The sequence below is a fragment of the Cryptomeria japonica genome, chromosome 3 (assembly GCF_030272615.1).
Source record: "Cryptomeria japonica chromosome 3, Sugi_1.0, whole genome shotgun sequence".
Classification (NCBI taxonomy): Eukaryota; Viridiplantae; Streptophyta; class Pinopsida; order Cupressales; family Cupressaceae; genus Cryptomeria; species Cryptomeria japonica.
In genome coordinates this window covers 172,836,901-172,860,088 of record NC_081407.1, presented here as the reverse complement: position 1 = coordinate 172,860,088, position 23,188 = coordinate 172,836,901, and the positions used below count along the sequence as shown (strand labels likewise).

The window sequence follows — 23,188 nt, the reverse complement described above, 5'->3', positions numbered from 1 at the left end:
ATGGTTTTTATATGTTAATGAATATGTGTAAATATGTTAATGAATATGTGTAAATATATGTTAATGAATATACATTAATGAATAGTTAGGAATATACATTAATGAATAAATGGGAATATATGATAATGGATATTTTCGAATATATGTTAATGAATATTCCTGAAAACATGTTAATGAATAGTTTTTTGAATATATGCTATGGAATACATGTTAAGTTAGGAATATGTAAATGTAGATTATGGAATGGAAAATAGTAATGAATTGTAATATGTAATATAAATGTGATTATATGATGGAGGCTATAGGGAGGAAATTCCCTTAGCCTAATGGAGGGATTATGATAATCCTTGGTAGGCAGTATATACTAAACATCTATATGCATATATGTTATGGCTTGGTTGACAAAGTTCATCCAAGAAGAGACGGATCTGGCCGGCCCTCTCTGGTAGACTTGGATGATGAGATGCATCATCCAAGGCAAGGAATTGACCATATGGTCTTCCTTGGTATGGCTTGGGTGTAAGAAATTACATCCAAGACAGGAATCGAATTAACCTTCGATTTCCTGGATGGCTTGGGTGTAAGAAATTACATCCAAGACAGGAATCGAATTAACCTTCGATTTCTTGGATGGCTTGGGTGTAAGAAGTTACATCCAAGACAGGAATCGAATTAACCTTCGATTTCCTGGTATGGCTTGGAACCAAGATAGGTTCCAAGAAGGCGAGCTTCACAGCCGCCTAAGGACATGCCCCAGTACTGCACTCGTATCTTTTTTATTAAATAAGAATTGAGATTAGTGTTAATCAAGTAATTTAAGTTTAATTGCAAATTAGATTAGTTATATATATATATATATATATATTTGTTGTATTCTAACAATCAGTTTTGTAGGACAGTGATCTCTAACTAGTAGGGACATTACAAAAAGGCATGGTAGATGACGGGAAAACTCTTGATCCTGAGTAAACAAAACAAAGGGTCGTTGAGACTCCTATTCCATCTGTCCAATGGTCACAAAAAGAATGTACCTCAATCTTTGATAGATTTCAGCCCATCTTTTCCAACACCAATGCTTGGCTGAAAAGAAAAAATGTTAAAACCATAAAGATTAAGGTTGGGGTAGAAGATGATTCAATAGGACCAGTTGGGCGTAAGCCTAAGGTGAGAGTCAAATCCAAAGAGGGTGCTTATTCTTCTGGTACTAGAATCAAGCCTAAGAGTCGGTATGGCTTTGGTTATCCCTCCAGAAGAGGTATCATTGAAAGGAAAAGAGAAGCCTCAAGTTCAAATTCAGGTTATTGACCCTGAGGATGAATCACAAGAGGAGAATGCTCGAGAATCTCCTACTACTTTGAATGAAGAATCTCCTCATATGGCCATTCCCCAATTGTCTTTGGATGTTCCTATGTCTCCAATAGACACAGATGTGGATTCTTTTCTATGGTTCACATTGATCTTGTTGTGCCAAAAGCATCTATTTGTACTATTGTAACATCATCAGCAACAGATATATTTGTGAATGCTCCACATGACAACTTGGAGAATGTTTTTGATGCATATCCTTTGTATGTCATTCTATCAAGTATGTCACTTCCTGAGATTTATACCTTTGTCGTAAGATTTGATAGGTTCATGACTGAAGATGGCCATGATTTGCCATCTAAGCAAACACTTGCTATCCAGACTGAGGCTTCCCCTAGAATGGCAACTGTGGTACAAGCAAAGCCTGTTTCTACACAAACTGCAGTTGTTACAAATGCAAGCTCATTAGATTTATCCCCATGGTTGAGGTGAATCACTTCTAAGAGGAAAAAGTTGGAGATTTCTCCTGATGTTTTTGACTTTCAGTAGTTTAGAAAATCCAAGCCAAAGGTTGCCAAGAAAGCCAAAACAGTTTGGTGAGTGGTTGTGGACAGTAATAAGATGAAGTATGCAGAGGTGGCAAAACCTCATGCTGGATAAGCCACAAGGAGAAATGCAGCTATCTGAATTATAGATTCATGAGGGTGGAGCTAGGAAAGTAGGCACATGCTAGGATAATGCATGGTGCTTAAGACTTGGTAGCCTCCTTAGTTCAAAGTTATGATGAGCTCCTAGTGAGGAAGGATAAGCTCAAGGAGGAAAACACACAACTCATCTCAGTGATCCAAAGGATCACTAAATCTTCAGAAATGGTTGATCCCTTGACTTCCTCCACTTCCAAAGAGTCCATCAAACAAGTTGAAAAAGTTGCTCAAAAGGCCAAAGCTATTGATTCTTGGGTAGATCAACTGGTAGATCGAAGTACTCAAGTGGTGAAGAAAGCCTTGCTGGTGTTGGGCAATGTAAGGGCGGCAAAGATAAAACGAAACCAGACTTTAGAAGCTTTTAAGAAAAGTCTAGAATTCATGGAAAGAGATTTGAAAATTTGGCATGAAATGGATCAAGTGAAGTTGGAAATCCTGTGCAACAATTTTGTGATACCAAATAGAGAAAAGTATATTGAGTTTGAAGAGCTTATGATCAATAAGTCATTAGTTGTCATGGACTTAATTAAAGATATTGAAGTTGCTCTTGAAATGAGTACTAAAGTGGAGTAGGATATTTTCTCCAATTTTGAGAAAATGTCTTGCAAGATGGTAAGTCAAGATGAAGAGTGGCTTCCTGAGAATGTGATACTTTCTAAGTTGGTGTCAAAGCTTAATCAAGAACTTGAGTCTGAACAGTTTACAATGGCTTCAATCAACTTGTGAATTGCCGGGTGTTCCTTTATAAGATGCAGACTATTCTTGAAGAGCATGGAGTAGCGGTCCAATGAGATACTTCGATGTCATCATTAAAACTGTTGATGTTACAAGGAATACATCAGGTCCAAATCCTGATGAATTGTAGGAATCAATTAGCAAGTTTTAAGCTTTCATGGCCATGAATAGAGAAGATCAAGAAGTGTCTCTTGACACTTAAAATCATGTTTTTGTTTTATGTATTTTCCTTTTGACAAATTATATGAAGTATCAAAACTTGTAATTATAGGTAGTCTCATTACTTGTAATCTTGTAACTTGTAATTATATGTAAGCAAATTACAAGTTAAAATACAATAGGACTGTAAGTTGGAATAAGTCATAGTTAGTTGTGGAAAAAGTCTTGGTTAGTTGGACTTCTCCCACTTTTTGCTCTCAGCCCCTCTCCTATATATATTGGAGGGTGCTCTTAGTAATTTTTATTTTTTTAGCAAGCAAGAAAACTCTACAAAAATTTACAGTGATAAAGGCTTTGTGTTTTATACTTGTAAATTGGTTCCTTAAGCAATATAAAGAAGACATTTGAGTTTTAGACTTTGCGTTGAAGCCTTGTTCATATATCCATTGTCTTCTTACGTCACAGTGATATACTTTTCTGCATATACTTGAGATTGTTACCTAAAATTTCATTACCCATGTAATTTTGGCCAAAGGATGCATTTTTATCAAATGATTGCATTTACCAAAAAAAAAAAAAAAAAAAAGCAAAACAGAAGGTACATTGCAGTGTTTTAAAAAGTATTTTCATTTGTATTGAACAATGATAGATTACAAATTGAGTTCATGCATTTGAAGCATATTTATACATGCACTGAATTCCTTAAAACCTCACACAAGCCGTGAGCTTAGCATTTCTATCTTTCCTACATATCCAAAACAGAAAAGGATAGAATCAAATAGTGAGTGTAAGGATAACCAGTCATTGCCTTAGGTTGCTTTGACTGGTTATTGGCTGTCCCGTTGCCCTTATGACTGTTTTCTCGGTCTTCAAATTCTGAACAAACCCTGCTTTCCTGCACAAAAGAGAAGAGGTGTCAAATCCAACAGATCTAAGCAATGAAAGATTATCCTACAGTGTACCATTTATCATATCCTATCTTATTTCTGCTTCGAAAGAGCAGGAAAGATAAAGACACAAATCATTGCTTCAGGAGAAAGAAATGTTTATGCTAATGTGTTTGTTTCATGTGTAGATAATTAGTTACTCTAATTGGCATGTGCCCCTGACCGAGGCTCCCTTCGGGTATGAGCCCGACATACCCTTTAGAGTAACTAATCTCAGAATATCAAAATGGAATGATGAAGAAACCAACTGAAGTATCAAAGGGACATATTTGTTTTAAATATGAAACCTTTTACTTTACTATTCATGATATGTATAAAAAGAAAGGATTAATGGATAAACTGTTTTAAGGGACATATTATTCTAATGTGAAACCTTACAGTATTGAAAAGTCAATGCTACATAGTGAAGATAAATGATTCAATGCAACAGGTTGGTATAGAAACAGAGCATCTGAAATATTTTATGAACAGGAACAAACAACAAACTTCAATGAAATCAGAATCAACTGGTAATGAAATGAGTGTCACGAGCCCATGCTCGAACTTCATTTCTACATAAGATCAAAATGCACAGTCAGGAGACATAAGGAACGCATGTTCAAACAAAAGTCTTGTCCACCAAAAATTGCGGCTAGTTGTTTCTTTTGTCAATATCATTAAAACAAAACTATATCGAAAGGAAACATCAGGTTTGGGAAAATTTTGAAGCTTCCAACATAAAATCTAACACAGATTTGAAATGTCAAGGAATATTTGCAGATGTATCGCAGTAAAAAACCCTCTTTGTACTTAAAGCAATGCAATGATAACTGATCAAATGAAGTCTCAGTTTCTTGTTGAGTGAACATGGAAAGTATCAAACATCAAAAGCAGACTTTATGAAGATTTTTTAAAAATATTTCCAGCAATGGCATATTAACAGAAAATAAAGCAAAAAGAAGCCGTTTCTCTTAATGCACAGTGGCGACCTGGATTGTTCGAAGACTGCAATCAAATCTATCTAGGGCGGCAGCACTAGTAGCAAACACATATTCTTCATTCAAAAACCTTCATAATGGCGGCTACAGAAAAACTTCATCAAAAGACTTCACAAATCGACATAAATCCAAATAGCAATGGCGGCATCTTGGGGTCTCAAACCCTCGAAAAACTTCTCCAGTTGTTTTCTTCATTTTGCAAAATGAGAGGCTAAGTCAATGCGGAAGAGTAAGCTTTTAGGGTTATGACAAAGCCCTTTGTAATATTATTATTATTTTTTTTTTCTTCAAGTCTGTTGGGCTTTGTGGACAAAAAACAATAATAAAATATATTTGGTGATATCAATGTTTAAATGTTTCATTAAGCATTGATATTATCAAGTATGTTTTATTTTTATTTTTTTGTTTTCTTTCTTTGTCTAAGCTTGTATCATTTTGTAAAATAGTATTTAATTACAATATCATTATAAATTGTAATTAAGTACTATTATTATTGAAAGTGAAAAAGGTGTATCCATGTGCTAAAAGGAGACTAAGTCTTTTGACTTAATTTTTGAAGGATGAGTTAATTTTGGAGAGATAAGGCTACTATTGAAGAAACCTTTTCGGTTTGGAGACATAAGGAGAGCATATAGGAGTATTCATGACTACTTGGGAAATGTTCAAAAGGAGTTGAGGTAATTTTGGAGATAAGAACATTTTAATAGGAACATGAGGTTGTTTGAAATCAAATGGAGTGAATTTAGGGAGGTTGGAGCACTTTTAGGCAAAGGGTCAAGCTCGGACTCTTTCACCATTTTTAAGGGACTTTTATTACTTGGTTGAGCTTTTTGAGGCCGTTTCTAGTGATCTGTTGGGTTGGTTATTGATTGAAGAAGACTTTTTCATGTTTGTAACGCTTTTTGGTGGTTTCTAGACTCCTCTTTTTGAGGCCAAGAGGCCCTTTTCTTGCATCCGACCCAATTAGTTGGACAGGTTTTGTACTTAGTGTCTTGGGACACTTGATTTCAAAAGGAGTTCGGATTTATGCAAGAGCAGTGTTTCGGAGACAGCTTCTTGTCCTTAGCATTTCTTTTTGCATGGATTCTGTAACTCAGATTTAGAGATATTTTTATATGTGACAGCATCTTTTGGAGCAGTATTCTATGGAATCAAGCCTTGTTTTCTTTCCATATTTTGTGTACAAGCATGATTGATGAAATTAAATTTGTGAGTTATATTGCTCCTTGTTTACTTGTCTCAGATAGTACCTTGATATAGGAACGTGTGTATGTTTGCAGGTCATAGTATGTGTTTAAGACAGAGTTCCGTGACTCGCGGTGAGTCACGCGAGTTAGCGGGCTGGGTGACCCTGACCCGGGCTCGGACGGGTTAGAGGGCGTGACTCGTCGAGTCCGAGGGTCGTGACCCGGCTGGAGTCACTTAATAAAGTGCAGCAAAAAAAAAAAAAAAAACATAACATTTTTTAATGACTTTTTTCGCCATTTCCCTTTCTTATAACACCCGACGCCTTTAGAAAATAATAAAAGTATTTTTGGCCTCGCGGGGCGCTACCCCTCGACCTCGCCCTGTATCGCGACAGGGAACGCGCAAGGGGCGCTGCCCCTTGACCCCGCAAGGGGCGATGCCCCTTGACCCCAAGTTGGGGGCGCTGCCCCCAAACCCCCGTTGAAAAATATAGGGGGAAACCGTGCCGATAGAAGTAGGGAAAATCTAACCTCTGACTCTGATTAGGCTCCATATAACAACACAACTTAGAAATCTTGGTAATTGGTATTTAGATTTAGTATTTCAAATTTCCTATAGTCTCATTTGAAAATGTAATTCTTATACTGTAATACTGTCATACATCTTTTCAAAACTAGTTTTTCAAGTACTATATGTATATGTATAACTATATCAGCACCACCACCCCGTCACCCCCCCGTCGCCGTCCCCCTGCCGTCCCCAAACTTAGGCCCTTGGTCCCCCCGTCCCGGAAACACGTCCCCTCGTCCCCAACACCTATGGCTACTCAGATTGGCACATCACAGGCAAAGACTATGGCTACTCAGTCATCCAGGACCTACCTTAGACGCCTTTCTAGGAGGCAAATAGACGAGGCTGAGCCAGAGCCTGAGCCATAGACTTGTTTTTGTTTACACTTTACAGTTACATATATGTTTGGGAACATTTGAAGTCATGGATTTTATATACATTGGACAACATTTATAACTCTATATATCTATGTTTTCTAATTCCTTCAGCTACAATTTACATTTCTACACATGTGATGGATGTATGTTTATGTATGTGATCAAATTAGCTTCTATTTGATGATGTTATAGTGTCTTTAAGCTTAATTCGATAATGGGTGTATGAAACAAGTTTTAAATCGTTAAAAATCTCTAAATTTCAAGGGTTTTCTTATTTTGCCGAGTCGTTGCCGAGTCATTGCCGAGTCCGAGCCGAGTCACGAGTCGAGTCAGCCTTGCCGAGTTAGAGCCGAGTCCGAGTCTGGGAACTTTGGTTTAAGAGTTCAGAACTTTTGAGTGAAAAATTACTCTTCATCATTGGTTCATCTCAGGACCTTATTATGAAACACTTATGCAAACTTATACAGGAAAGAAGTGTTTATCAATTAAAGTAGAATATTGTAGACTGAGATCGGTTTTTATCATTTATCTCTCACATTTTGGTGTATCACCAGGTTCTAGTTAAGTTTAGTTCAGTTTTAAGTTCCTTTTCTTCAATTCTTATCCTTTACCCTGCAAAGTTAGTTCAGTATTAGAGAGTATCAGGTGATTATCCAATAGGAACCGGCCTAGGAACCGGAGGTTTCATTTCAGGTTATGCATTGCCCACATGCAGAAGTGAATCCCATGTTAGGTTAGATTGATAAACTTATAGTTTAGTAGGGTGCAAATTTGTGACTTAACAGAGATTCTAGTGAGGTTGTTGGAAAGAGCTTTAATTTGATTTCTTATAGACTTTGTGTTGCAAATATTGAGGATTCAATTAGCATAGTTAAGTATTCAAGATAGGGAGAGGTTACAAGACTTTGTGCTTGTAGTTGTTCCTATTTATAGTAGTCTAGAGGTTCACCATATCAATAGACATTGAGCTGTTGTAAGTTATACATTGTTATCATACTAATCATTTTGGAAGGTAAATAGGATAGTAGACAAGTGAAGACTTTGAGCTTTGATTCTATATTCCTGTCTGGAGGAAGTGACAAAAGACTTTGCGCTTTCATGGAAACCTTGCTTCTTTTCATATAAGCATCTTTTTTGTTCTTGAAATTTCTTAGATTTCTATATTTATTACTCTAGTTGTAGTTTTTTTTTTTAAAAGAGAAAAAAATATCATCTTTTAAAAAAAAAAACCAAAAGGATCTTGTCCCACCCAAGCTAGATTAGTGTTTATATATTATAGCTAATTTGTAACAGTAGGAAAGGGGGAGCCTTCCCTTAGAATTAGGAGAGTTTTAAGTTACATGCTGTGGCTGAAACCATAATTTTGCCCGCCTTCCCAAGTGTACAAAATTTTTGACCAACAAAACCCAACAAGAAGAATAATAAACATGAATGGCAACCAAAATTTTGGAGCAAATTCGGAACTTACCAGCCAAAGAAAGAGGCTTGGTGATCCAGTACTGAAGCTTTTTCTCAATCTTAGCCAACACAACTTTCAATAACTAGATAGGGTTGCAATAGAAGTCAAAGGAAATGCCCAAAAATTGAAAAAAATCTCCATGTTCTATCGAGTTCCACTAGAAAGATGCCAAACTAGCTAGTTTAGGAAGGAAATATTATCGATAACGAAGAGTTTTATGCCATTGAATGTTGGACCCAAATGCTTGGAAAAATGTGTCCAAGCATTGAAGAGCTTGATTGATATTTTCTTCGTCTTCATGGAGGGCGAGAAAGGAATCATTGGCGAAGTGGCCATTGATCAACTTTTGAGTCATATCAGGCAAAGAAATACTATTAACACGGGATTGTGAAACAACTTATGCCAAAATGTAGCCAAATCCTTCCTAGGCTAAGACATAAAGGGCTAGCAAGTAGGCATCCTTGTCTGATTGAATGATAGGAATGGGATGCTATTGTAGTTGACATGATTGGTATGAGGATTTTGATCTTGATTAGTGGTTCTTTGATTGTTTTGGAAAGGGATATTGGTATATCCCCAATTGCTGATTCTTCAATGTGGATATGCTTTCTTCAATCCTAACAATGCCTCTATAAATCAAATCTTGTAAGTAACTTTTTCAATTTCATGCATCAATTTGTTGATGTCCTTGGACTTCATGAGTCATAATATTCAAATTTTCCTTATATCATTTGGGTTTTGTCATAATTTTGTCAAAGGGCTTGGTTTGTAGAAAAAAATCATATTTGTACCAACTAATTTGTGAAAGACAACCTCCAATGGTTCCCCTAGAGGAGTATATTGCTTTATTATTTCTTGTTTAGGTTTCCCTTGGGGAACAGTAACATGAGGATTATTTTGAACTGTCTAAATGTGGTTCGAATCTATAATCATCATCAACATTCTTATTTTTATATAAAAAAAATCATTTGTCCAATTGTGTTTGATCTTGTGAGTCCTTAGAAAATATTTGGACAAGTCCTTAGCAATGAGGGATTTTTTAATTTGGACTCCTTTTTCATGAGCTTGTTGAAGGTTGTTGAACAATGTGACAAGTAAATAACATATCTTGATTCATGTTGGTAGTGTTGCAAATACTAACAAAGTAGTTTTCAAGGATCGACCAAAAAAATCTACTAGCTAAGTTTCACCAACTTTGAAGGAATGAAAAGAAAATTTCTCCATTCCTTTGGTATGACATAAATCCATCATTGTCAACTCAAGTTTCAAATTACAGATCCCTTATGCAGATGAAATGCTACCATCCTTCCCCCTCCCACCCATAGCTCTATTTATAGTAGGGCCCTACTATCTGGCAGGCCTTATCTATAGTAGTGGGAAGTCAATTTGGATTGTCTGATCTAAAGGTGATAGATCATTCTAAAGAGCTTGACCTCCTAAGCTTTGAGAGGACAATTGGATCAGGTAGTTACTATAGGCTAACATTTTGGCATGCCATGGAGAATTTCCTTGTAGGCATTTGAGATTGTACTTCGTGATTTGCTACCCTTGGGGAAATATCAATGCTTTTTTTGTTATATTGGGTTTTTTTGTGTGTTATGGTGTTCTTTTTAGAAGTACTAGGGACATGTGGAATATCAATGTTTTCTTTGTTTTGGCCAATAGGGCTGCTAGTAGTGACATGTATGTGTTGAATACACCGATACTGAGAGGGGGGTGGGGTGAGTTGGTATCCCTTGAAACTCAAAACTTTTCTATATCAACTTCAATTTAGATCATTGAAGTAATCAACATAAATGAAATATAAAGCAATCAACACAAGTGCACAAGAGAACACTAGATATATGTACAAAATCCCACAAGAAAAAACCGATGGTAAGAAAAGTTGTTTGGATCTATAGTCCAAATCCAACCTCACAAATACAAACAAAATTACAGTAGTTTTATGGGATGAGTAAAGCACACAATCCTTGAAGTCCACCAAAGACGACTTGGTGAAGAGGTTAACTACCTTAGAGAAAGATACAATGAAGAAAACAACTTGAATTATAACTACCTTTAGCACACTATTGCTACTTCAACTACATTTGGCTTAGTACCTCCAACAAACTGAAATCACTTCTTTGAATATTGCAGCCTTTGCCTCACTACCTTCAACATGTCATTGATGATCCACCTCGAATGCTTGCCTTCACCACACTGTCCAACAAATGATCTTCAATATAAATGCCTCACAACCTTCAATAATCCTTCTCCAAGTTGGCCAGTGATGAAAATATGAAATGTGCATTAGGTTGGCCTAAAACACCTTCGTGAAGCAAGGAAACTCACTACGGTCCTATTCAAAAGATAGACAGGACCAAAGACATCATTGACACTCATTTCCAAGTGGGTGCATCCATCCAAGCATCGGTGCAAATCATTCCAAGCGGGCAACAAGGTAACATGTAGCTCTTTACTATTTCGCCCAAAAACACATTTGCTAAGAGAAATTACACATTGTGGTTCACATGAAGACTTAGCTTGACACAAAACAATCTTGCCACATCCTCCAAGGCCAGCGCAAACACTTAGATACATGTGCACATGAAAAGTCAAGCCCTGTCAGCCAAAATAATAACAATTCTCTTAGACTATCAACATTAGACAACATGTGTTCTTATAGAGATCCAAATCTGATATGTGACCACATAGAGACCTTCCATGAATGTTCAACAACATTCTCATACACACCTTTCATATTTTCATGCCAAGTCAAGTTGGTGCAAGCAAGTAGATATAGAACACTTCATGCTTGGTAAGCTAGAAAACACAGTCTTGAGACAAAATATTAACAATCATACTTGTGGTATGTTTCAGCATTTGAAACCTGAACTGAGACTTTGCATAGACAATATAAGCACATCCACCAAACTACAAGAGAAAACACATAAATGTAGAGAAATGCAGAGCATATACCAAACTAGTCTTGACATACAACCAAACTGTCTACATATTGCAATTACCAACAACATTTGTGACAACTTCTGTGTCCTAAAAAGAGAAAGATACATCGTTCACAACACATGCAAGCTAATCCCAAACTGCATGTCCATATCTTCAAATGTGGAGAAATGTAGAGCATTGTCCTAGGCAATCTCCAATCCAACTCCCTGTATTCTCATTCTTTCAACAATATGCGGAGACCAAAACATCATTGTAACATCGATTCCTTATTTGAGGAGCAACATGAGAGATAAAACAATAGTTTGCAACAAGCTCATGACCATCAACATCATACTTCTAATCCTCATTTTAATATTTCTAATCTTCATCTTAATATGTATCATGATACCCATTGTTGATTTTGGCTGACATCAAGGACCGACATATAATCATATGTTGACATCAATGACAACCATATGCAAAAATTTCCCCCCTTGTCATTGATAGTAACACTTTAAACTAGATGATCCACCTTTCTCTCCCCCTTTGACATCAAAGACAAATGGCCTTCCGCTGAGTTTGCAGCAACAATGATTTACCAACTCCCCTTGAGCAGTAGCCTTCATCAGTCCAAGAATAAGGATAAATTTTGAATTACTCCCCCTGGATAGATGCACTATCTATGTATCTAGTTGGAAGGAGGGGCAACAACCCATAAAGTCTGTTTGAGATATTGAAATGTATCCTTTGAAAGTGGCTTTGTAAAGATGTCAGCAATCTGATTCTTTGTGGGAACATATTCCAACTTTACTTTTTGATCTACAACCTTCTCTCTCAAAAAATGATCCTGAGTAGATATATGCTTAGTTCTTGAATGCATCACTGGATTCTTTGAAATGTTTATGGCACTGATGTTATCACATAAAATAGGAATGGGTTCATCATACAGTACGTTGATGTCCTTCAAGGTCTATTTCATCCACAACACTTGAGTGTAGCCAAATGTTGTAGCAATATACTTTGCTTTTGTGGTTGATAGGGAGGTTGAATCCTCTTTCTTACTAAACCATGAGACTTTTCTATTCCCCTAAAAGAAAGCTCCGCCACTAGTACTTCTTCTATCATCAACACAACCTGCCCAACTAGCATAAGAGTATGCACTAAGGGAGAAATCATCATCCATTTGATACTAGAAACCGTAATCTAGAGTGCCCTTTAAGTATCTAATGATCCTTTTGACTACCTTCACATGATTTTCTCTAGGATTAGCTTGAAACCTAGCCACCAAACTTACTGCATGCATAATGTTTGGTCTAGATGCAGTTAGGTGCAATAGTCCCCCTATCATGGACACATACAAAGTTTGATCCGCCAAAGGTGATTCATCATTTTTGCTTAATTGACAACTAGTTACCATTGGAGTACTCACTGGTTTGCTATCTTCCATACCAAACTTTTTCAAAATCTCCTTAACATACTTAGCTTGAGCGATAAAGATACCAACATCTAGTTGAGCAATTTGAAGTCCAAGGAAGAAAGATAATTCGCCTATCATAGACTTCTCAATTTCCTTCTGCACTTCCTTAGGAAACTTCTTACCCAAAGATGTAAATAACTTAATCGGCAATGAATCTTTTGGCCGAAAATTTAAAAAAAATCGGGTATTGGCAAAAAATAAGGAAAAAATCAGCAATAAATTGGCAAAATTATCGAACATTTGAAAATATATAATTTTTTAAAATATTCTAAAAAAACACACATGTACACTAAATTTATAGAACACAATAATAACATATTACCGATTTCCATCATATACAAATTGATTCAGTAGTTTGAGTCAAATACATACCATATACATTGTAATCAATAAATTTAATAGATATAAAACAGTTTTTACTGTGTATTAAATTAATACACAGTAAAAACTGTTATATATCTTACTGTTATTAAATTTATAACAGTAATTAGTAATCAATATGAATATATAATAGTAATGTATAGTAAATTTATTAGTAATTTCTTAAATTAAAAACTGTTATTAAATTTATTAGAAGAAATTACTGTTTAATAAATTTTAAATAACATTAATATTTATAATAGTAATTAATAATCAAAATTCAATATATAACTGTTAAAAATAGTAAATATTGTGAAAACTTAAAACTGTAAGTCGTAAGATATATAACAGTTTTAAATTTATAACTGTTAAAACTTAAATGTGTGGTTTCATACATTATTGTTAAAAAAAAGCAAAAAAATTATATATGGCACGATTCTTGTTAAAAATGGTGTTGGGCGTCGTGCGAGGGAGCACACTTGCAGGTCGCGAAAGATGTAGCGTTAGGCGTAGGGCATCGGGAAATGGAGTGAAATTGCTTTATTTTTTTTCGTATTTCAGTTTATTGCATTTTAGTTTTTACTTCTAGGGTTTCGTCGATTTTGGAAGGTGCAATTTTTTAATTTTTAACTCGTGATTTAGAAAGAAAAAATCCTGATTTTTTTGGAAAAAAATCTGTGATATTTAGGGTAAAATCGGGGGTGATTTTAACGCCGATTAAATCGGCCGACCATTTGCCTCCACCTTAAATGATATCATCAACATATACAACAACTATTAGGATTCTTTATTGTTCAACCTTAATATAAAGATTGTTGTCCACAACACCTTTCTTGAAACCTTGCTGAAGTAAATACTTGTCAAATCTAGCATACCAAGCCTTAGGAGCTTTCTTGAGGCCATACAATGCCTTTTTGAGTCTACAAACCATATCTAGATCTTTTGATGAGTGAAACCCATCAACTTGGTCTATGTAGACTTCTTCTAAGCCACCATTCAAGAAGACAAACTTGACATCCATTTGATAAACTTTGAAGTTCTTGTGAGTAGAAAAAGCAAGAAACAATCTGATTGCCTCTATCCTAGCCATCGGAGCAAAAGTCTCCTCAAAATCAATTCCTTCTACTTTTGAAAAGCCTTTGCATACCAAAATTGCTTTATTTCTTACCACTTCTCCATTTTCATTCAATTTGTTCCGGAATACTCATTTTGTTCTCATCAAATTCTTATCTACAGGCCTCTGAACCAATTCCCATATTTGATTTTTCTCAATCTGATTTAGTTCTTCTTTCATATCTTGTATCCATCCTTTATCCTTGCTGGCATCGGCAAAGGTCTTGAGCTCTATCTTTGGCATTAGACATAGATTCACTTGCTCACTTGCTTTTGTAAGTCTTCTCCTAGTTTGCACTCCTTGTTTCCAATAATCTTATCTTTTGAATGATTCTTTTGGACATATTTGGTTGGAGTCTTAGGGGCCTTCTTTGATGTTTGTTCCTTCTCTTTTATCTATTCTTCTTCTTCTTCTTCTTCTTCTTCTTCTTCTATGCAGGGAGGTTCATTTGATCCATACTCCTCAGGTACTTGTTTATTTTGACTCAATTCTTCATCTACCTTAACATTTGCACTTTCAACCATCTTCCTTAGCCTTTTGTTGTAGCATCTATAAGCCTCGCTTTTGGTTGAATAACCAAGAAAGATTCCTTAATCAAATTTTGAATCAAACTTCCCAAATCTTCTTTATCTCTTTTGATGCAACATATGCTGCCAATTTTTTTGAAGCACTTGACAATAATAGATCTTGCATTCTGTAGCTCATAAGGGGTCTTAGTGCTGTTGACCCTTAATTGTCCTCTATTAAGAATATAGACAACAGTATGAACTACTTCTTTCCAGTACACATCAAGTAGATTAGATTCCTTCAACATTGTCCTAGCCATTTCTTGGACAATTCTATTTTTCCTTTCCACTACCCCATTTTCCAGAGGGGTTCTAGAAGCAGACAAATATCTTCTCATTCCATGATGTTCACAAAACTTCTCAAACTCATTTGAAGTAAATTAACTTCCTCTATTAGATCTTTAGACATTTGATTTTATCATTCATTTCATTCTCAACCATAGACTTCAAAATATTAAACATATTAAGAGCTTCTGATTTTTCTTTAAAAAAATGTAACCCATGTCATCTTAGAGTAATCATCAAAAGCAACATAAAATACCTTTCACCTTGGATACTTAGTGTTCTAGTACGTCTGCACAAGTCAATATATATCAGCTCCAAAGTTCTTGTAGAGGAGTATTCCTTATTCTTGAAACTTGTCCTTGTCTGCTTTCCCATATGACATTCCTTACACAAGATGTTAACAGGTTTGATAATCTTTGGCATATCTCTTACCACATGTGTAGAGTTGATCTTCACAAGATTGCCAAAATTTATGTGCTCCATCTTCTTGTGCCACAACCAACAATCATTGGTTTGAGCCATTAGATAATTTCTCCCATTGGCCTCTTTTAGGTGATAAACATTCTCTGCAATCCTATATCCTACTGCAACCAATCTTCCAAAGTTTTCCTTCTTGATGTCACATCCTTTGTTGTGAAATGTAATATTATACCCTTTGCTGCACATTTGATTGACACTGAGTAGATTGTGCTTCGACCCTTTGGCATAAAGAACATCCTCTATCTTATTCTTTCCATCAATAGTTATGTAATGTCCCCTTCCTAAGGCAGTTGTGCTCTAAAAGATTAGCCTATTGACAGGAGTCCCCGTAGGCTAATACAGTGGACAGAGGACTCACACAGTGGCACAGGAGTTTTTTGGGAGGCATATGAGTCATTTCTGGAGTCGTGAGTTAGTTTCCTATTTTTTAGGAAGAGCTCCTATTGTTTAGGGAGTGACTGTTAGTTCACCCAGAGCTTGGGGAAGCATAGAAGGAGACACTGGGAGCATCCCCAGTTGTTCGGGAACTGTATCCTAAATTTTAGGGAGGTTCCTCTTTTTTAGGAGCAGACTGATAGTCACCAGTGGATCCACCAAGATGTCAGGAGGATTGTGAGGGAGCTAGTGGAGTGAATTTCAGTGTTTAGGGATGGTTCCTTAGTCTTTGAGGAGGATCCCTAATTTTTAGGGGGGGAGTGGCAGTTGGAGCTCTACGTGCAGTCATCACCCCGGGTACCAATGGCATCATCAGTTTCAGTTTGAAGGTGATTGGGTGTGATTTCAGTGAATAAATTGAATATTTAAATAATGACTTTAATGTCTTCATTTATTCAAATAAGTGCCTAAATAAGCTTATTATATTATTATAATAATAAAAGGGCAAGTGGACCCCCTTGGGAGTCATGATGCCTAGTGGGATAACATTGTTGTTTTTAAAAACAACTTAATGAAATGACAAGAAAGTCCTCCCAAGAAGGTTCAAACTTCTTGGAGAGGGAATATAGCACGGCATAACCCAAAGAATATGCCAAAAGGTGCATTTGGAAGCTCTACAACAGTCTACAGCAGCATACCAGCCCAGCCGTACCCTCCTTTGATCATTAATTGAAACATTCAGCTGGGATGTAGGGTTTAGAGACCATCTTCATACCAAAAATAAAAAAGGTTCAGGTGCTGATGCAAATCAGAATTTTTATGAGCTTTACTATACCAAAAATCAGGCCATTGGGAGCCCCTGGAATGCTTCAGAATTTCCAAAATTTGACCAACTGTGTACGGGTATGCTTCTTGGAAGATTGAAAAAAATTAAAATCAGTTAATTATTACTTCTGTTGCTGTTCCTATAGTTTATATTCTGTTTAGTTGTATTTTCCTTTGTATTTCTCATTCATTTGCAAGCATCAGCATAAACCAAAGAACACAAAGAATCAGAAACTTCAAAACCAAAAATATCAGAAAAAAAGAAACAAAAATCAGACCTACAATCAGTTGTACTTCCGTGATTTGGGTCACTACAAGTTATTGCACCCTTTCCACAGATTTTTTCAAAGTCTTCATCTCCAAATTTGATTGATCCTCCATTCCACTTGTTAAGACTGATGAAATTTCTAAATTAGTATCCCTTGAAAATTAAACTTTTTTGTATCAATTCTCAATTCAGATATTTGAACTGATCTACATCGGTGAAAGATAAATCAATCAACACAAGTGCACAAGAGAACACCATATATACCTAGAAAACCCCACAAAGAAAAAACCACGGTGAGAAAAGATGCTTGGATCTATTGTCCAAATCTAACCTCACAAATAGAAACAAGATAATAATAGGTTTTATAGGAGGAGCCCAAAGGAAGAACACACTCCTTGAAGTCCACCCGACTTAAAGAGGACTTGCTGAAGAGGTTCTCTACCTCAGAGCAAGATACAATGAAGAAAACAACTTGAATTACAACTGCTTTTGGCTTACTGCCTTCAACACACTGTCACTACTTCAGCTACCTTTGGCTCACTGCCTTTGTCAGACTACAATCACTTCTGTGAATATTGCGGTGTTTGAATCACTGCCTCAAGTGTGTCATTGGTGATCCACCTTGAATGCTCGACTTCACCACTCCCCAACAAATGATCTTCAATAAATATGCTCTGCAACCTTCAATAATCTTTCTCCAATTCAGCTAGTGATGAAAACATGATGTCGGCCTAAAACACCTCCATGGAAGAAAGAAACCCACTGTGGTTCTATTCAAAAGATAGACAGGACCAAATACATCATTGACACTCATTTCCAAGCATGCACATCCATTTAAACATTGATGCAAATCACTCCAAGTTGGCAACAAAGTAACGTGTAGCTCTTACTAGTTGGCCCAAAAATCCATCTGCAAAAAGAAATTACAGATTGCAATTCCACATAAAGGCTTAGCTCAACCAAAAAATAATCTTGGGCTGCATCATCCAAAGCCAGCGCAAACACTTGAGTACATGGCACACATGAGAAGTCAAGCCCTGTCGCCTAAAATAATCACAAATCTCTCAAATTATCAACATCAAACAACATGCGGCCCTACAGAGATCCGAATCTGACATGTGGATCACATAGAGACATTCCATGAACGTTCAACAACATTCTATACACACCTTTCATATTTTCATGCCAAATCAAGCTGGCACAAACAAGTAGATATAGAACACTTCATTCTTGTTAAGCCAGAAAATACAGCCTTGAGATAGAACGTTAACAATCATACTTGCAGTACATTTCAGCATTTGAAACATGAATTGAGTCATTGCACAAACAATATAAGCACGTCCACCAAATTGCAAGAGCAAACACATAAATGCAGAAAAATGTGGAGCATTTCTCAGACTGGTCCTGACATGTAACCAAACTATCTACATACTACAATTACCATAAACATTTGTGACAACTTCTGTGTCTCGAAAAGAGAAAGATACATCATTCACAACACATGCAAGTTAATCTTGAAACTGCAAGTCCATATCTTCAAATTTGGAGAAATGCGAAGCATTCTCTTGGGTAGTCTCTGGTCCAACTTCTTGCATTCTCATTCTTTCAGCAATATGCAGAGACTAGAACATCTTTGTAACATCAATTCCTTACTGAGGAGCAACAAGGGAGATAGAATAACAATTTTCAACAAGCTCATGACCATCAGCATCATACTTCTAATCCTCATCTTAATTTGTCATTATGATACCCTCTTTGCTGACCTTTGCTGACATCAATGACCAACATATAATCACATGTTGACATCAATAACAACCATAAGCAACAGTATGCTTGGGGATCATTACTTATGATGTTTAAGTTTTTGGGGTTGTAATCGAAGGGAAGTTTTTCTCTCAGTTTTATAAGCTACATGAGGATATTATCCTTATGCTCAAATATGAAATACCTTATTTGGGCATGAACTTGTTCATATTTAAACAAATTCTTGTAGTTATTCTCATACTCACTATGGTAGAAAAAGCCATCTTTATCGTCATTGCGCATGACTAGGTTTTCAAGTTGTTCTAGATATTGTAGTCAAGATCTCTTGCATAAGAATTCAGAAATTCTAGAGACAAAGAATCAAATAACATATTTTAAAACAAGTATAATACCCAATTACCTGGCTACATAAAATGGAATGAAACCATAAAACCAAACATTTTCAATTGGACTCCTTATCACTATATGCTTGTCCTTGTTCCAACGCATGCTGTCATGTAATAGTTTGGAAGTAGAGTCAATATATGAATCTAATTTGGATATACAAACTCTAGCTGCAACAGTATCATTGTTATCATTGCCACTCCTAAGATCCAACAAATGGAGGAATTGAAAAAGAAAAGTCTCTATGAATTGTTGTCATCTTTCTCTTTGCCTGTTTTTTAATTTTTTCTATTGCTCAATGGTCTCTAATTGGCTTGGTACTACTACAAGATTTGAGAAGGCACATCTTTGCAAGCTTTAACATATTGCTATGGTATTTGTGCAAGTTAATATTTCACTTGATTAATGCCTCCCACACTTTTTTTGTCCTCCAATGTATACAATCCAACTCACCTATCTTTTAGTCCCGGATGTCATGTTTGCAACAAGAGTCCTTTTTAAGTGGGGCCAGCATTAGAATAATGTAAAAATTGAAGTATATTGTACTAAGAAATAAATGAAAAATAATTACATTTAGGGTTTTTAGATAAATTAAGATAAAAAATCAGAAAAGGGTAAAAGCAGTTAGGGTTTGTAGTTTTAAATTTAAGAAATAAATAAAACAATAGGGTTGTTCATAAGAAGAGATTAGAAACAGCAATAGTTTGTACTTTGTTCCATGAAGCTAAAATAGGAATAAAAATGTAGTAGACAAATGACAAAAATAAGTAAAAAAGATTGATATAAAAATACCTCTTCAGTTCAGTGGGCTACTCCAAACAATGTTGGGCTTTTTGAATGCACCATAGGCTCCTTTAGATGCATTGAGGATCACTACAAACCTGCCCAAATGCTATTCATTCAATGTTTATTTCTTAGAGTTGTTTTTTTGAATCAATGAAGAGATTATTTAGTTTGGCCCTGTAGTAGTAGAGATCACAAAGGGAATTTCCTTCCCTTCAACATATTTAACCTAGAAACCACCTAATGAACTTTATTTAACTAAGAAGTCACAATGGAAGTCTAAGAGCCACCACTTAGAATTCTACCCTCAGATGTCACTTTGGAATTTCAAACATGGATCTCCGTCTTAAATACCTTACCACCTTGCCATTCAAACACAACTCTATTACCCAGTCTAGAAATTCATTAGTGATTAGATTTTACCTTTTTTTTTCCCTGTTTGCTGTTGCGATGGGTCTAAGCAAAGAGGACTCATCAGGTCCAAGGAATTTGACAAATTTGATGAGTTTGACCAAACTCACCATACTTGGATCACAAGACCCTAGACCTCGTTTGCTTGCCGAGTCTAGGCAAGTCCTGTAACTATGATTAAAATTCAATTAAAATTCAATGTTTTCCCTTTGTCGGCCTTACTAAAATCAATTAAGGACAAAATGCCTATTTTATATCGAATTTGTATGAGCCAAATCTGTTATATGGAATTTGTGTATGTCATTGTACTGTATATTACGACTTGACGAGCTGCTGTGTTAATTTCATTTTGTTTTTCGTTTTTGTTCCCACTCAAGTAGCATAGTTTTGTACTTATGTGTCATAAACAAGAATTATTCAACCGTTCACCAGATTACTTCAAGTCAGGCATTGAACAGGAAGATTCTCGTCACTTCTGCTGCGTGAAATGTTCTATATTTGTTCAAGACAGAGATGCGATCGCTACGGCATGAAATTTGCAATTTAAAAGTTAGTGAAGCTTAGACCCTTTGAAGTGAAATTATCTCCTGATAATACTGAAGAAAGCAACGAAAGAATGGCTTTCAATCCAAGGCATTATAGGCCACCACAAGCAAAAAACACTCCTTTTGTACAACAGTGGAATCAACCACAGCTAGTTCAGACGGGATATGTGGAGCCTTTTCAGCCTGGTTATACAACAAAACCTCATCCATCAAGGCCTGATAATGTCAAATCAAATCAGCCGGTTTATAACCAATACGATGCATTCCAGTCAGGATATGTCCAATCATTTCCGCCGTCTCCTGGATGTGTCCAGCCAACTCATGCTAGCGAACATACAGCTCTATCAATTGGACCTGGACGTAAGCACTTACACATACAGAATATTCAAAGGGGAAAAATTTCAGAGTTAAATGAAGGCTATGGTTTCCTTTCTTCAACCAGCATCAAGGATGAAGCCCAGTCCCAAAGTATCTATTTTAAATTCAACAATGATTCAAACACAGAAATAGGTCTGATTGATCTTCAGGTTGGAGATATTTTGGAATTTAACTTGAACTCTAGCTCGGAGAGACAATGGGCTACAAATGCACGACTTCTGAAATGCAGCCAGAGAAGCCCTGAAGTTCTAACAATTTATATGAATAAACTTTTGCAAGAGAATCCTGGAAAGGTGTTACGAGAAGTCACAAAAATACCAGCAGGACTTATTCTAGTTTTGGAGACCAAGAGACAGTCACTCAATCTCATTTCTTTGGTACTAAAGCTGGCAAACCGTGTGTCTACTCATGAAGCAGCATCATTGTATAAGGCAAGATTAAAGCAGTTCTACAAGCTATTCTGTGGAACCGCATTTCTGAGAGATCCTGATGGTTTACATGGCTATATATCAGAAATATGCATCTGTGATAATAAAGACGAAGAAGAAAATGGAAGACTGCTGTTCAAGCAATTTTGTTTTCAGCTCACAGAATACTGCAAGGACCTTGTTGCTGATCTCTTAGCGGTACTTAGAGTTATAGTTAAATCCAGGAAGGAAGATAATGCTCCATCCACTTCTCAATTTCTCCTGGAAATGTTTTCAGTGCTCACAGGTGGTGCAGTTGATTATTCACAGGAATTTTATTGGACTAGAGTCCCCTTACATCCACTAGATTCAGAAATAAATAATACCATTGAAATGGACAAATCTAGAAAGATGTCATCTCTTAAACTTCTTCCTTGTGTCATAAAGAAGGGAAGCTATGGATCCACTGAAGTCTATCTGGACACATATTTTCGGCTTTTAACAGAGGATTGCTTTGCAAAACTCAAAAGTGGCATCTCTGCCTTGAAGTCTAATCAATTGGATCCGAGAGACATGAGAGTTTGGATTGAAGGGTCTGTTCTTGGTATCCACTTTGGCACAGGTTATTCAGGCATATCAGTTGCCATAAAGACTGAGAAGCGAGGCAGAAAAGTTCATAGTCGGAGTGATATGCCTATGACAGGAAACCTATTATGCATATCTGATGATGGAGGAAATTTTGAATCTCCTATTTGGGGAATTGTTACAGGCTGTGAGGAGGAGAATAACAAGGTCATCATTTTTACAGAGATTTTGGATGAAGGAGATGAAGTGGGAGTCCAATCAATTAGCCGATTATTAGGGGCATCAAATATAGTCCTAGCAGAAAGCCCAACATATTACAAAGCCTACCAACCAGTTCTTAAATCTCTACAACAGATGGACCTGGAGAAGCTTCCATTCAAGGATGAGCTGGTTGATGCAGCTTGGCCAAATAAGGCCCCAGATTATCTCAACTCATCAACGACATTGAATTGGAGCTGCTTGTTTGATGATAAAAGTTTGAGAAGAAACTTCTTTGAATTGGACGATTCACATGATTCAAATCTCGGCAGTGACATGATTGCTAGCAAATACATAACAGCTCAAAAGAATACCATCTTTGGTGTGCATGGTTGTGACTTTGGATGCAAAACAAGTCTGACACGCAATATATCTGAATTGAATACTTTGCTTTCTTCTGGATACAAACCAATCCTTGATCAGAGTCAGTTAGGGGCGGTGAATCTTGCTTTAAACAACCGCTTAGTTTTAATCCAAGGACCGCCAGGAACAGGTAAGTAGATGATGAAACTATTGTACTTTTTTTTGAAACAATTTCATGGTTATTCACCTAACAACTAAAAATCTCTACTCAGTT

At 36.2% G+C, this 23,188-nt stretch overlaps 1 protein-coding gene across 3 annotated transcripts in view; it reads left to right on the top strand.

Moving 5' to 3' along the window:
- The window catches only part of LOC131029170 (uncharacterized), a 262,261-nt gene that overhangs the window by 28,037 nt on the left and 211,036 nt on the right, over nucleotides 1–23,188 (top strand). The window contains exon 2 of one of the 3 annotated variants that reach the window (XM_059218132.1): nucleotides 20,897–23,104. In XM_059218132.1, coding sequence (XP_059074115.1) covers nucleotides 21,055–23,104 — 2,050 coding nt within the window. In that variant the 5' untranslated portion in view covers nucleotides 20,897–21,054. Of the gene's footprint in view, nucleotides 1–20,870; nucleotides 23,105–23,188 lie in introns of all 3 variants that reach the window. The other 2 variants (XM_059218133.1, XM_059218131.1) reach the window with 2 other exon arrangements.